The 15,920-nt window shown below is 40.5% G+C and overlaps 1 protein-coding gene across 1 annotated transcript in view; it reads right to left on the bottom strand.

The window, feature by feature from the left end:
* LOC126153408 (macrophage mannose receptor 1-like) overlaps positions 1 to 15,920 on the bottom strand; it is a 91,571-nt gene that overhangs the window by 2,995 nt on the left and 72,656 nt on the right. Inside the window, exon 6 of the mRNA XM_049916070.1 lies at positions 3,925 to 4,139. Within this exon, the coding sequence (XP_049772027.1) occupies positions 3,925 to 4,139 (215 nt within the window). The remainder of the gene's footprint in view (positions 1 to 3,924; positions 4,140 to 15,920) is intronic.

Genomic DNA, 15,920 nt, shown 5'->3' with positions numbered 1-15,920 from the left:
CGGGAACCCGTGTTGCCACTGCGGCAAGGGCGTTGGCAAGGAGGCAATTACAGCTATTCGAAAATGTGACCCTTTACTTTTGTTCCGCAGTGTACATCTGTATGACTAGTCCGCAATTCACAATTACGTGCTCGGAAGAGGGTTCATCGAACCACTTTCATCCTAATTCTCTATCGTTGCACTCTCGAATAGCGTGTGAGGAAAAGGAATAACCAAATCACTATAGGCAACATAATCACAGCGACAGAACAGCAACTGTATTGGTATTGGTGTCCAGTCTCACTTGTACATTTTTAAATTCATGACGTGTCGATCTCTCTGCAACATCTTCAGATCCATGTAGACGCGTTCAGATGTTCAAAACAGTTCTCATTTATTCCTGAGTCACAGTTCCACGTTTTTAATACATGAACTGTTTCGATCTCCCTCGATCATCTTCTGACGCAACTACATAGGTCTGAAGAAGAGCGGGAGATATTTAAACATGTCGTGAATTAAAAAATGCGCAACTGAGACTGATAAATAAATGAGGATAATTTTGAACATCTACATCTCTCAGTGTTAGCTCTTGTTTGTCTTCATTTATTACGATGGTAACTTCTTTCCACGTTCGGAAGGGGACGGGGGAGGGGAAGTTAACAAAATATTTTTGCCTCCAGAGGAGAAACGTAGTGCTCGAAATTTCGTGAAAATATCTCGCCACATCGAATGCAAGCCTTTATTGTAATAAATTCCACCCCATCTCTCTTGTTATATCCGTGACATTCTCTCTCTTATTTCGCATTAATACAAAAACGTCTGCCCTTCTTTGAAATTTTTGTTGTCTTCCGTCATTCCTATCTAGCAACGATGTATTATCGCGCGGCAGTATTCCAGAAGAAGACGGGCAAGCCTAATTTATAGAGTCTCTTTAGTAGATTTGTTGCATCTTCTAAATGTTCACCCAATAAAACGTAGTCTTTGATTCGCCAGCTTCATACCGCTTTCAACTTCATGATTCTAGGCATTTATCTGAATCGACAATCTTTAAACGTGTGTGATTTGTTGTGTAACCGAAATGTTGTGCTGGTCTGGTGAATGTGCTGACATCGAACCGACGACACAGTAGATCCTTCTGAAACTCCATATTAATGGTTTAGGCAAACCATAAATTGTGCTAACAGTCTGGCTGCAGCGTCAAATCAAAAGGACTCTATATTTCACCACAGCTGAAACGATAATCAGGTTTACTTTTCAGAGTGCCTGCAGCAGCCAGCCATACACAAGGCAGAGCGAGCTCCAACTGTTGTCAGTCTACCACAGTCGAAGTTTAAACACTGGATTCGCTTTAGGGACGAATAGGGTTCAAATATCCGATTAGTCATCAAGTTTTGGATTCATGTAACTTTCCTTTAATCTGTTCACGCGCATGAATGCTGTAAGTTTATTCCAACAGACCACGCTAACTATATTTCACACTTTTCTTCAACTCAGTTAGTGTTCTCTATCTAACAAACTAAACATTGACACCATGATACACTTTCAGTCTACCGGTGTACCTGTCATATTTTACATGCCCCAAGCATGTTTTCCTGAATAACAGCATATAGCTTCATGCAAGGTAAAAATTTGTTCTGGAGAAATTTTTTTAGGTCTGCTGCTAGACAAAGAAAAAAGGAAAGCAGAAGAATGAGAAAAATCTGAACAAAATGTATATCTACATCTATGCTAAGCAAGCCACCGTAAAGAGCGTGGCAGATGATACATCATGCTAGTACTAGCGATTCTTGACCTATTCAGCTTGCATGCTGAATGAGCGAAAAATTACTACCTGCGTGTAGCCTAATCTGCCTTGTCTCATGATCTCTATGTTAGATATACGATGGTGCCAGCAGATTGTTTACACACTCTTCATTAAATAAAAGATTTAGTAACAAGAACATTATCCAAAGATACCCATTTAAGTTCCTGGAGCAGTTATGTTAGATTTTCATAGAACTATACTGTTGTATGATTGGGTAGATAACATAACACATTTAGAAAAGAACTCAAGTTTTATGGAACTTACGGCTTTACACACGACTTCTTTGGATCATGCTTAACAAACAGAACGCAAAAAGTAGTGCTGAATAATTCACGCGATGTTGGAAGGGGACAAAATCTTAAAGAATGGGGAGAAATCATACGGAGAGTTTCACAAGGTTCAATTTTGGGTACACTCCTTTACCTAAGTATATATGTGAATGACCTCCCAATTAACTTAACGTGGGGAAATGGAAGATTTTGCAAACTTTGCTAGTGTTAAAATAAATCCCATTTGAGAGAAAGCAATAGGAGAAATTGCTAAAGATGTTCCTCAAAAAAAAATTGTTTATTGGTTCCATGCAAATGAACTCTCCTGAAGTTCTGAGAAACCACGCTATACTTAGTTCTCTACAACAAAATGTCATACCAACAATCTATGTAGAACATGAAGTGGAGTCAGTAAATAGTGCCCCAAATTTTTGACTGTATATACTGATGAAAACTTGAACTGGAAGAAGCATGTACTGAGCTTCTCAAACAATAAAGTTCAGCTACTTTTGCTCTTTGTATTATTGATACTCTTGGGAACAAATGAATCAACCTTTGACATATTTTTCGTAGTTCTATTCAACAATGTCTTATGGAATAATTTGCTGGGGTCATTCAACACTTATGAATAATTACTGACTGTACAGAAGCAAGTGTAATACGTGGTGTTCACCCACAGACGTTATATAAATATGTCTTCAAGGAGTTTGGCGTTATAAGTGTACATTCGCTAATGAAGTTCGCCGCGAATGGTCCATCATAATTTGAAAAGAACAGTGATGTCCATACACAAAACACTAGGAACAATGACCTTCAGTATGCATTATTAAAGCTGTCGGTGATTCAGAATGAAGTTCAATATGGAGCAACAAAAATCATCATTTGGACAATAACATGAAATGTTTGATAGGTAGCAAAGCAAGTTTTAAATTTGATCTAAAATCATTTCTCCTGAACAACTCTTTGTATTCCATGGACAAAATTCTATTTCAGAACTGGTAGCCTGTATAGAAAAAGCACCTAGCTTTTAAGTGTAGTTCTATGAGTATGAATTCGATAAGGATAGAAACTGAAGCAATGAGTTAAAGTTTGTGCCACAGACAAGACTTGAACCCAGGTCTGCTGCTTACTAGGCACATGTGCTAAACACTATACCACAGCAACATTCGGGCAACCAGAGCTGCAGAGACTACCGTAGCCCAGTGGCCTCCTATATCTGTACTAATACAAACTTCAGTTCATGCCTTTAGTTTATCTTCTTCTTCTTAAACCTTCAGAAGTGCCGAGGCTCTCCGTGCAGATGTAATTGCCATAATGCTACAGTGGTGTAGTGGTTAGCACAGCTGGCTAGTAAATAGGGGACCTGAACTAAAATTCCAGCTGTGACACAAATTTTAATTCATAACTTCAGCTTCTGTCCTTATGGGGGATAAAGTTGAGACATATGTCTCGAGAAAAATGTCATTCCATCAGATAAAATATATTTTGTTTAGTGTTGATACTAATCATGGGTACATCTCCTATAAACGACTCGTTCCACATAATCTCGATACAAGAATAGTTCAAATTATGTATGGAATACCTAACTAATTCAGAAGGAATTACAGTTCCCTTGGTAGCTATCACGATCATAGAAATGTGTCCCGATTCATTTGATATCTGTTGTCATGCCTAATTGCTAAGGACTACAGACAGAGAAATAATACTCTTGAAGTCGTTCAATTAGCGACTTGTATGCATTTTCCTTTACGTGTGTACTGCTCTTCCCTACATCTCAGTCCCTACATCTCAGTCTTCCAGTAAAAACGATTTCGATTTTGTTGACATGACAAGAACTAAAATATGGGAAGTTCAATGTTTGGCGACTCGCACCCATGACGGTGACGAAGCTTCCTTCTCTCTCGATGTCACTGATGCCGACGTAGGAGGAGAGGCTGTCACCAGCCCCCAGCTTGAGCAGCTCCTCGGCCTCCTCGAACGTGTCCGGTATTGCAAGGTGCGAGCCGTCCCCTTCGCAGATACGCTTCGCCTCCTCGTATTTCGCTGGTTTTGTGTATCGCTTGTAGAAGCCCAGGCCTGGTACGTATCTGCAAGAGATGGTCATAATAATGCTTAAAAATTTTGCTTGGCGCTTCACTTTTTAGGAACATCAGCCACTACTTCTTGCGCAGGACGAAATGGGCGTGTTATCTGACATTCGTTCTTTTGTACACTGTGGTGACATAAGACATGGGATAGTGATATGTAAATGTACAGATGATGGTAGTATCGTAGTATCGCGTACACAAAGTATAAAAGGGCTGTGCACTGGCGGAGCTTTCATTTGTATTCAGGTGATTAGTTTGAAAAAGTTTCCGACGTGATTATGGCCGCACGACGGGAATTAACGGACTTTGAAAGTAGAATGATAGTGGGAGCTAGACGCATGGGGCACTCCATTTTGGAAATCGTTAGCGAATTCAGTATTCCGAGATCAATAGTATGAAGATGGTTCAAATGGTTCTGAGCACTATGCGACTTAACTTCTGAGGTCATCAGTCGCCTAGAACTTAGAACTAATTAAACCTAACTAACCTAAGGACATCACACACATCCATGCCCGAGGCAGGATTCGAACCTGCGACCGTAGCGGTCGCTCGGCTCCAGACTGTAGCGCCTAGAACCGCACAGCCACTCCGGCCGGCAATAGTATGAAGACTTTGTCAAGAATACCAAATTTCAGGCATTATCTCTCACCACGGAGAACGCGCTGGCCGACGGCCTTCACTTAACGAACGAGAACAGCGGCTCTTTTGACGATTTTTCAATGCTAAAGACAAGCAACTCTGCGTGAAATAACCTCAGAAATCAATGTGGAACGTACGATGAACGTATCAGTCAATATAGTGTGGCGAAATGTGGCGTTAGTGGTGTATGGCAGTAGACGACTCACGCAAGGATCTTTTTCTAACAGCACGACATCGCCTGCAGCTCGTTTCCTGGGCTCGTAATCACATCGATTAGAACCTAGGCAGCTGCAAAACAGTGGACTCACCAGAGGAGTCCTGATTTCAGTTGGTAAGAGCTGATGGTAGTGTTCGACTATGGCGCAGACCCCACTAAACCATGGACCCAAGTTGTCAACAAGGCACTGTGCAAGCTGGTGGTAGCCCCATAATGGCGTGGACTGAGTCTACATGGAATGGACTGGTGCTCTGGTCCAACTGAACCGATCGTTGACTGAAAATGGCTACGTTTGCCCACTTGGAGACCATTTGCAGCTGTTCCCGAACTTAAAGTTCCCAAACAACGATGTAACTTTTATGGATGACAGTACGTCACGTCACCGGGCCACAATCATTCGTTACGGGTTTGAAGAACATTCTGGACATTTCGAGTGAAATATTTTGTCCGACTTGAATCCCATCGTCCGTTTATCAAAAGTTCAGTTTATGCATAAAATCCTGAACAGGCAAACTTTCGCAATTATTATTAACGGTTATAGAGAGAACACGGCTCAGTATTTATGTAGGGGACTTCCAATTACTTGTTGAGTCGATACCACGTTGAGATGCTCCACTACGTCGGGAAAAAGGAGGTGTGGCACGATATGAAGAGATATCCCATGACTTTTCTGCCCTCAGTGTACAGTCCAGTGCATGCAAGCTTGGTAGTAATAAAGAGAAAACTTCATGTTGGTGAGCGGAATTAATTCCTTATCACTCGCTTTTCGTGCAGCTGGGTTCCCTTACTCGGTTTCACGTCTGGAAGCACTCGCCGACTGCGACCCAACAGGATAACTAAAATGCTTGTTGATTTTTTATTCAATGATATTGATTAGGCCCTATTCACAGTACGTGTCTGTGCATATTTCACGCATGTGTGTGTCATACGAGGTATGCATTTGAGAGTGACACGTTTCAACTATGTTCCGTGTAAATTTTATATTTTCTGGTTCTTAATAAGCTAAAAACAATTCAAACACCTTCGTCTTGACTCAATGAAGTCCAATCACGCATTGTGGATTTGAGGGCTTGCACATCGAGATTCCAACTCGAAAACTGCCATAATCTCTCGGAATTCCATTACTCTCAATGAGATGCAATTGTTTTATTAAACATATTAAAGAAACACTGTTCGAAAAGGCCTTGAAGCCCCAACGGTACCTATCGGCCGCTGTGTCATCCTCAGTCCTTAGGCGTCACTGCACGCGGATCGGAGGGTCATGTGGTCATCATTCTGCTCTCCCGGCTGTTGTCAGTTTTCGTGAACGGAGCCGCTACTTCTCAGTAAAGTAGCTCCTCAATTGGTCTCACAAGGACTGAGTGCACCCCGCTTGACAACAGCACGCGGCAGACCTGGACGGTGACCCATCCAAGTGATAGCCAAGCCCGACAGCGCTTAACTACGCTGATCTGACGGGAACCTGTATTACTACTATGGCAAGATTGTTGGATATTCCGAAAGGTAACTCAGACAAAATTATTCTGTGGTATTTTAAAGATTTTCTCAAATATGGAGGCAATGCAAACTTCTTCGCAAACACGAAGCAGGAGACATTAGCAGGAGATAAACGTGTTCTCTATTATACACAGTAGAATACGTTAAGTTTCGTCGCTTCTGTGGACTCATGTCTATCTGTTACTGCTTGTAAATCAGTGTGTCAACTGCTCGATTCAAATGCTTTGTGAGTATATTGCTCGTATTCTGCGTCATTTTTGTTCCTATCTATTTTTCATATTTTCTCGCATTTAAAGGAGGCCTCTGAAATTTTCCCTGCGGAAGATGATTAAGGTACATTAATTTCTGCTAAAATTAATTTTTCGTAACAGTTGTTAATAACATTTGAACACATATGTCTAACTTCCGTTGCGCTTTTAGCATTTGCAAGGAAGAATGCTCTACTCACTAAGATTACAAACCCTATTCATCTACATCTACATTTGTACTGTCAAATGCTTGGCAATCAGCGGCAAGAATCAAAACGATTCAAAGCAGAATTATATACTCATTCCGTGAGGGCATGTGATCAAGTTGAATACGAATTCTGTCAAACGCTGCTAACATGTAGCTATCGATTAAATTCGGGAAAGTACGGAAAACGGATGGAAATAAAATTAACGTAGAATAGGTGCAATATCCGGTGTATGCCTGAAGACTTACTACAATATTTATTTCACAAAAACTGCAGAACTTACAAATTTGTGGTTTGTGACAAATGAAAGAATGAATCGTCATGTTTTGTTATGATGTCAATAAAATTCAACATGTGCACTGTTTGTTGTTTGAAGAATGTCTGATCGATATTCGACTTCACGCCATATGTTTGACGACGCTCAGTGTGTAACATAACATCAGTAACAGCATCTGTCCTTTTAAAGTATCCAGATTAGGTACTTGTGGAAAATAAACCTTGTCCTTAAAGTAGCCCCGCAAAAACAGATCTAAAAGCGTTATGTCTACCGATATTGCAAGCCAGGCAGTGCGATCATTTCGCCACCTGCAAGAAAATTTCTAACCATACAATCCCCAATGCGGTGGTTGGAAAATCATATCAGACTGCAAGTCTCTCAATTGCGACTAAGCACATTGTTCTAGCGCATCCAGATAAATGTTAGCCGTTACTGATTTTTCGCCAAAAAGAAAAAACCAACGGCTTTGTCGTGCATTAAACCGCACCACACATTCATTTTAGGGGAATCCGTAACGTGATAGAAGGCAACATGTGGACTTTTTGGACCCCATTTTGTCCCTGTTAACATTACCTGATATGTGGAAAGACGCCTCATCTGAAAAACAATTTCGTTGCAGATAATCATTGCTGCTATCGATTTGTCGTAAACACAATTATATTAACCCAGCATCACTTTAGAAAGGAAATCTCTCGAATATGGAATACTTTAAATTATCAAATAAGAAAACGGGCGATTAAGGTTGCAGCGTTCCAAGGGGCGTGGCAGGGTACCATGGTTGTCTTACCGAAAATCCGAATACAACTGTCACCCCCACCTTTGGTGCAATTAGAGCTACAATTTCAGCAAGACCACCAGACACTACAAGAAACTGTTCGTGTCTACAGCTGGCTGATGTAGTTAGATGCTCACAGTCGACAATGTGGTCTAAATTCTCCAAACTAGCAAGATTCGAAGGTTTATCACCTGCAAATATAGCCTATAAATGCAGGTAAGAGATCAGTGAGACAATACAATGAAACTTTAATTAGAGAAACGGTTTAAATCACTAAGAACTGTTGTTTTCGTCCTTACAGTTGTTGTTGTTACCTTCCGTCCGAGGACTGGTTTAATAAAGCTCTCTAGATTTGTATGTTCCGTGCAAGTTCCTTCAGCTTAGCAGAACTGCTACAACCTGCATTCATCTGAACTCGTATATTAAGGCCTTGGTCTCCTCTACACTTTGCATCCTCCGTGCTTTACCCCAAAACCAATGCAAAATTCATTGATGCCTACAGACGTGCACAAACAATCGATCCCTCTTTTTAATCATATTGTATAACTAATTTATTTTCTCTCCATTTCATTTCAATAGCTCCTCGTCCATTAAATAATCTACCATTCTAACCTTCAGCATTTTTTGTGCCACCACATTTCAAAATCTTGTGTTCTTGTCCGAACTGTTTACCGTCCACATTTCACTTCCGTAAAGAGATCACTCCAGTCAAATACATTCAGAAAAGAATGCCCTGACACATTAATTTAGGTGTAGTATTAACGAATTTATGTTTTCCTGAAACGCTTTTTTTGTCACTGCCAGTCTGCATTTGATATACCCCTTACTTCGGCTAACGTAAGTTCTTTTACTGCCCAAGTGGCAAAACTCATCTACTAGTCTTAATCCCTCATGTTGTTGTTGTCGTGGTCTTCAGTCCAGAGACTGGTCTGATGCAGCTCACCATGCTACTCTATCCTGCGCAAGCTTCTTCATCTCCCAGTACCTACTGCAACCTACATCCTTCTCAATCTTCTTAGTGTATTCATCTCTTTGTCTCCCTCTACGATTTTTGCCCTCCACACTGCCCTCCGATATTAAATTGGTGATCCCTTGATGCCTCATAATATGCCCTACCAACCGATCCCTTCTTCTAGTCAAGATGCGCCACAAATTTCTCTTCTCTCCAATTCTATTCAATACCTCCTCATTAGTTATGTGATCTACCCATCTAATCTTCAGCATTCTTCTGTAGTACCACGTTTCGAAAGCTTCTATTCTCTTCTATTCTAAACTATTTACTGTCGATGTTTTGCTTCCATACATGGCTACACTCCATACAAATACTTTCAGAAACGCCTTCCTGACACTTAATTCTATACTCGATTTTAACAAATTTCTCTTCTTCAGAAACACTTTCCTTTCCATTGCCAGTCTACATTTTATATCCTCTCAACTTCGACCATAATTAGTTATTTTGCTTCCCAAATAGCAAAACTCATTTACTACTTTAAGTGTCACATTTCCTAATCTAATTAACGCAGCATCACCCGATTTAATTCGACTACACTCCATTATCCTCGTTTTGCTTTTGTTGATGTTCATCTTATACCCTCCTTTCAAGACACTGTCCATTCCGTTCAGCTCCTCTTCCAGGTCCTTTGCTGTCTCTGACAGAATAACAGTGTCATCGGCGAACCTCAAAGATTTTATTCCTTCTCCATGGATTTTAATTCCTACACCGGATTTTTCTTTTGTTTCCTTTTCTGCTTGCTCAATATACAGATTGAATACCATGGGGGAGAGGCTACAAACTTGTCTGACTCCCTTCCCAATCACAGCTTCCCTTTGGTGTCCCTCGACTCTTATAACTGCCATCTGGTTTCTCTACCAATTGTAAGTAGCCTTTCGCTCCCTGTATTTTACCCCTTAAACCTTCAGAATTTAAAAGAGAGTATTCCAGTCAACATTGTCAAAAGCTTTCTTTAAGTCTTCAAATGCTATAAACATAGGTTTGCCTTTCCTTAATCTATTTTCTAAGATAAGTCATAGGATCAGTATGACCTCACGTGTTCCAACACTGATCTTCCCCGAGGTCGGCTTCTACCAGGTTTTTCCATTCGTCTGTAAAGAATTCGTGTTAGTATTTTGCAGCAGTGGCTTATTAAACAGATAGTTCGGTAATTTTCACATCTGTCAACACCTGCTTTCTTTCAGTGCTCTGTCCAACTCTTCACGCAGTATCATATCTCCTATTTCTTCTTCATCTACATTCTCTTCCATTTCTTTAATATTGTCCTCAAGTACATCGTCCTTGTATAGACCCTCTATATACTCCTTCCACCTTTCTACTTTCCCTTCTTTGCTTAGAACTGGGTTTCCATTTGAGCTCTTGATATTCATACAAGTGGTTCTCTTTTCACCAAAGGTCTCTTTAATTTTCCTGTAGGCAGTATCTATCTTACTCCTGTCCGCACCCCGGTAGTTGAGTGGTCAGCGCGACAGATCAATCCTAAGGGCCCGGGTTCGATTCCCGGCTGGGTCGGAGATTTTCTCCGCTCAGGGACTGGGTGTTGTGTTGTCCTAATCATCATCATTTCATCCCCATCGACGCGCAAGTCGCCGAAGTGGCGTCAAATCGAAAGACTTGCACCAGGCGAACGGTCTACCCGCCGGGAGGCCGTCGTCACACGACATTATTATCTCATCCCTAGTGATATGCGCCTCTACATCCTTACATTTGTCCTCCATCCATTCCTGCTTACCCATTTTGCACTTCCTGTCGATCTCGTTTTTGAGACGTTTGTATTCCTTTTTGCCTGCTTCATTTACTGCATTTTTATATTTTCTCCTTTCATCAATTAAATTCAATATCTCTTCTGTTACCCAAGGATTTCTATTAGCCCTTCGTCTTTTTACCTACTTCATCCTCTGCTATCTTCATTATTTCATCTCTCAAAGCTACCCATTCTTCTTGTACTGTATTTCTTTCCCCCATTCTTGTCAATCGTTCCCTAATGCTCTCCCTGAAACTCTGTACAACCTCTGGTTCTTTCAGTTTATCCAGGTCCCTTCTCCTCAAATTCTTATCTTTTTTCCAGTTTCTTCAGTTTTAATCTACAGTTCATAACCAATAGATTGTGGTCAGAGTCCACATCTGCCCCTGGAAATGTCTTACAATTTAAAGCCTGGTTCCTGAATCTCTGTCTTACCATTATACAATCTATCTGAGACCTTCCAGTATCTCCAGGATTCTTCCATGTATACAAACTCTTTTTAAGATTCTTGAGCCAAGTTTTAACTATGATTAAATTATGACCTGTGTAAAATTCTACTAGGCGGCTTCTTCTTTTATTCCTTCCTCCCATTCGATATTCACCTGCTACGTTTCCTTCTCTTCCTTTTCCTACTTTCGAGTTCCAGTCACCCATTACTATTAAATTTTCGTCTTCCTTCACTATCTGAATAATTTCTTTTATCTCATCATACATTTCTTCAATCTCTTCGTCATCTGCGGAACTAGTTGGCATATAAACTTGTACTACTGTGGTAGGCGTGGGCTTCGTATCTACCTTGGCCACAATAATGCGTTCACTATGCTGTTTGTAGTATCCTACCCGCATTCCTATTTTCCTATTCATTATTAAACCTACTCCTGCATTACCCCTATTTGATTTTGTATTTATAACCCTGTGTTCACCTGACCAGAAGTCTTGTTCCTCCTGCCACCGAACTTCACTAATTCCCACTATATCTAACTTTAACCTATCCATTTCCCTTTTTAAATTTTCTAGCCTGCCTGTCCGATTAAGGGATCTGAAATTCCACGCTCCGATCCGTAGAACGCCAGTTTTCTTTCTCCTGATAACAACATCCTCCTGAGTAGCCTCGCCCAGAGATCCGAATGGGGGACTATTTTACTTCTGGAATATTTTACCCAAGAGGACGCCATCATCATTTAACCATACAGTAAAGCTGCATGCCCTCGGGAAAAATTATGGCTGTAGTTTCCACTTGCTTTCAGCCGTTCGCAGTACCAGCACAGCAAGGCCGTTTTGGTTAGTGTTACAAGGCCAGATCAGTCAATCATCCAGACTGTTGGCCTGCAACTACTAAAAAGGCTGCTGCCCCTCTTCAGGAACCACATGTTTGTCTGGCCTCTCAACAGATACCCCTCCTACGGTACGGCTATCTGTATCACTGAGGCACGCAGGCCTCCCCACCAACGGCAAGGTTCATGGTTCATTTCCTAATCTAAATTTCTCAGTACCTGCTAGTTTAATTCGACTGTATTCCATTATCCGTGATGAAATTTTGTTGATATTCATCTTGCAACCTCTTTTCGAGATACCATATACGCCGTTCAAATGATTATCAAGGGGTTCTTTACCCTCTGTAAATTGAAGTGTCATCGAATATGAAGATGACAGAGAGAAAACGTGTTGCATATAATAGAGTTCATCATTTAAGTTGACAGGTTGTACGGTAACGAATAACGGAGATAAAACTGTGCAACCAGTCGAATAATCATTGTTTGGTTAGTTACAATCTAAAAGTAGACATGTTTCCAGAAAAAATTATTTTCCATCTGTTTTTGCAAAATACGTAGTCTTCTTAGCTTTCTTAGTAAAACATGTGTCTTCGTTGTTGAGGCCTTATTTTATTGAAAATCCGATAATATTTATTTTATTGTTAGCTATAGGTATTTTTTTAATTTCTATTGCAATGTTTCCCTTATTTACTAGCCAGTTAGGTATTGTAGGAACCCACTTAAATTTTTGGGTAGCTTGGTGCCTGCAACAATATAATGTTTTTACGAAGAAAGTAAAAAAATTGCGGAACAGTATTTTCCACTATAATATATTGTACGAAAATATATTTTTATTTGTTGACTTAAATATTTTTGTTTCTTTTGTCATCGTTTACGTGTTCTTTTTGTGAAGAGGAAGGCGTAAAAGCTTTCCATCTGTTAATCTTATTAACATCGCTACAATTTCGTTGACCACTGGCTTCAAAGCACAATACTTATAAGTATACAGCACCAGTAGGGACCCGTCCGGATAGCCATGCGCTTTGCACGCCGCTACGAGGATTCGGTTAGGCGAGGCGGTCCCGTATCCAAGCCACCCAATGAAATAACGCCGACAGCTAGCCTGCCAGCCAGTGTGTGCGTGGGTTTTAGGCGCTTCCCACATCCAGCTACCGTGCTGGTACCCACATTCTATCTTAATTACACGATTCGCAAACACTTGGAACACATTCTCGTACTTTTGAATGGGATAACACTGGATGCAGACAGTTGGGGTACACAAATTCCATCTTGACGTGGAAGGGGTGGCGACAGGGAGGGTGTCCTCCAATCCTCTACCACTAAACATTGCCATATCCAAACAACTGACATGCCGACGCCGTGAAGATACGCAATAAGGCCAGAAGGAGAAGATAGAACACATACAGGCACAGCCGATGTTCGACAGGTTTTTCGTCAGTGTGTCACATTATTTGAACTACTGTTTTATTACTCTTTCATGCGTGTGTGTCTGCTCTCTCTCTCTCTCTCTCTCTCTCTCCGTGTGTGTGTGTGTGTGTGTGTGTGTGTGTGTGAGTCCATCCTCCCTCCTTTCAATCTGTCTGTATAATTCGTTCAGTGTATTGTACTGTGCTGTGTATTAATTTACAACAGATTTTCCCTTCTGCTATAGCCCTCTGTATATGAAACTATTCATCAGTTGTACGTCGTCGTTATAGACAGTGGGCCGATTTAGGTGTTTTTAGATCTGTTTCTATTTTTGTTGTGTACTGGTTGTATAACTAGTGATCAGGAGATGTTGAATACTATGAGTTGCTTTTCGGAGCACTCAAACGTTGAGAACCTCTTGTTTTTTACGACGCATCTATGTTTTCTTTTACTTTTTTAGCGGCGCTTATAGATTGTGGAAAGAGAATATCCGAACAAACATCCGACATTAAAATTTTCTCATAAATAACCTAAAAAACTGATATGTGCTAATCTTAGGGTTGATGAAATAATGTACCGCTGGGCAATAGTTCATAGGTCTTCAAGGTATCACCTCTTGACGTATAGTCGATATCTTCTCAACAGACTAACTACATGACAGCCACTGGTGTTCCATACACAAGTGTTTAGTAGTACCATGCATTCCATGACTGTATGGATCGCACAGGGGTCATAAGTGTCTTCCTCGGACACCATATGTTCCACTGATGGCTCTAAAAACTTAATTTATTTCTCTTTGTTTCTTTTAGAGAGCACATTTGTCTGCTCCATAGTACCTTTCGTGTTTGCGAAGGGCTTTGCACTACCTCCATATTCAATCGCTGTGAAGTCACTAGCGATTTTTAATATGGTTAATAAAACGAAAGGATCTACAATGAAAATGGTTGAATTCCGAGAAATTATAAAAGTCCGTGAGATGGAATCTCATTGCCTATGACTCCAAATCCACAGAGACTCATTAGAGTTCCGTGATTCAAGACGCAGATGTGTGAACTGCTACAAGCTCTTATGTTATATTACACAATAACAAATATGGAATCATTTGCCCCAACCAGTGTTACAGATGCAAGCAAAAGTTTAGTAGAACACGTGAAACATATTCAAAATGCAATTCAAATAGTGCAGTATACACAAGAAGCTTCTGTGCCATGTCTTGTCATACGCTTTTTATGTTTTGGCATATGCTAAAGGGCGATTATTTCCACCTGATATGACCACTAGGTCGAAATTACTATACTGTGTTTCTAAAATAAATTGTTTTACAGCGAAAGGGCGACCACGATGTCGTTCACAAAATTTCGCATGACTGTGGAACCCCAGCTACGAGAGGTGAATCTTAGTTTTTGATTTAGATTTCTCGAATGTAAAGTACACCAGCGGAAAAATACAATCCATAGCCACACTGAGCGATAACAATGGTGATGCTACGGATGACAGTGACACTAAAGCAGAGTTACCAAACACAGTGTTCCGACATTCGCCAAAGAAGAAGAAGTAAATATTTTAGAATTCAAATCTAGATCATAAGTAACGCGGAAGTAGATATCTTCGGTGTAGTGAAGCATCTGAAATCACTTAATGAAGGCAAGACCCCCGGTCCAGACTGTATACCACTCTGGTTCCCACAGTGTGTGCTGCTAAAACAGCTCCAAACTTAGCAGTTATATACAACCGCTGCCTCGTCGAAAGATCCGTACATAAGGACTGGAAAGTTGCACAAGTCAGATCAATAAATAAGAAAGGAATTAGAAGTAATGGGCTGAACTACAGACCCATTTCACTAACCTTGATTTGCAGTAGGATTTTGGAACAAATATTGAGCTCGAACATAATGAATCACCCCGACGAAAATGATTTAATGACGAATAGCCAACTCGGATTCAGAAAATATCGTTCTTATGAAACACAACTAGCTCTTTATTCTCGCTAAGTAATTAGTGGTATACCCTTTGAGGGGGGGAGAGGGGGGGGTGAAATGGGAGATGACAGTTTTCATCAAAATATTTTATTGTGCAATCATTTTAGAAGCTAAATCTATGAGAATTTTTATTTGGCTTCTCCGTTAGTAATAAACCTTACTGTTTCCAGAAATTCAACTCTTACGGCGGTTAAATAGGGGTGAAACGTTTTACGAAAATATTTCATTGCGAAAGAATTTTAAGAACTAAATATTTGAAAATTGATGTTTGGCTTCTCAGTTTGAGAAGAAAAAATACATGTTTCGCCATTTTTCCAAATTCAACCCCTAAGGGATTGTAACAGGATCAGCCTGATACTCCAACTCTTGATCGCCCAGCCCAAACCGCTAAGGTCAGAAAGTTGAAGTTAGGAGAGGGTGTGGATCTTATGCTGTAGGCATCGTTTAAGAAGGGATTATCCGCAATTCCACTCTTAAGGGGGTGAAAGGCTTTTTGAAACTGTCTCA

The sequence above is a fragment of the Schistocerca cancellata genome, chromosome 2, assembly GCF_023864275.1.
Source record: "Schistocerca cancellata isolate TAMUIC-IGC-003103 chromosome 2, iqSchCanc2.1, whole genome shotgun sequence".
Lineage (NCBI taxonomy): Eukaryota > Metazoa > Arthropoda > Insecta > Orthoptera > Acrididae > Schistocerca > Schistocerca cancellata.
The sequence above is the reverse complement of the archived record's forward strand: the minus strand, read 5'-3'. Positions and strand labels throughout refer to the sequence as shown.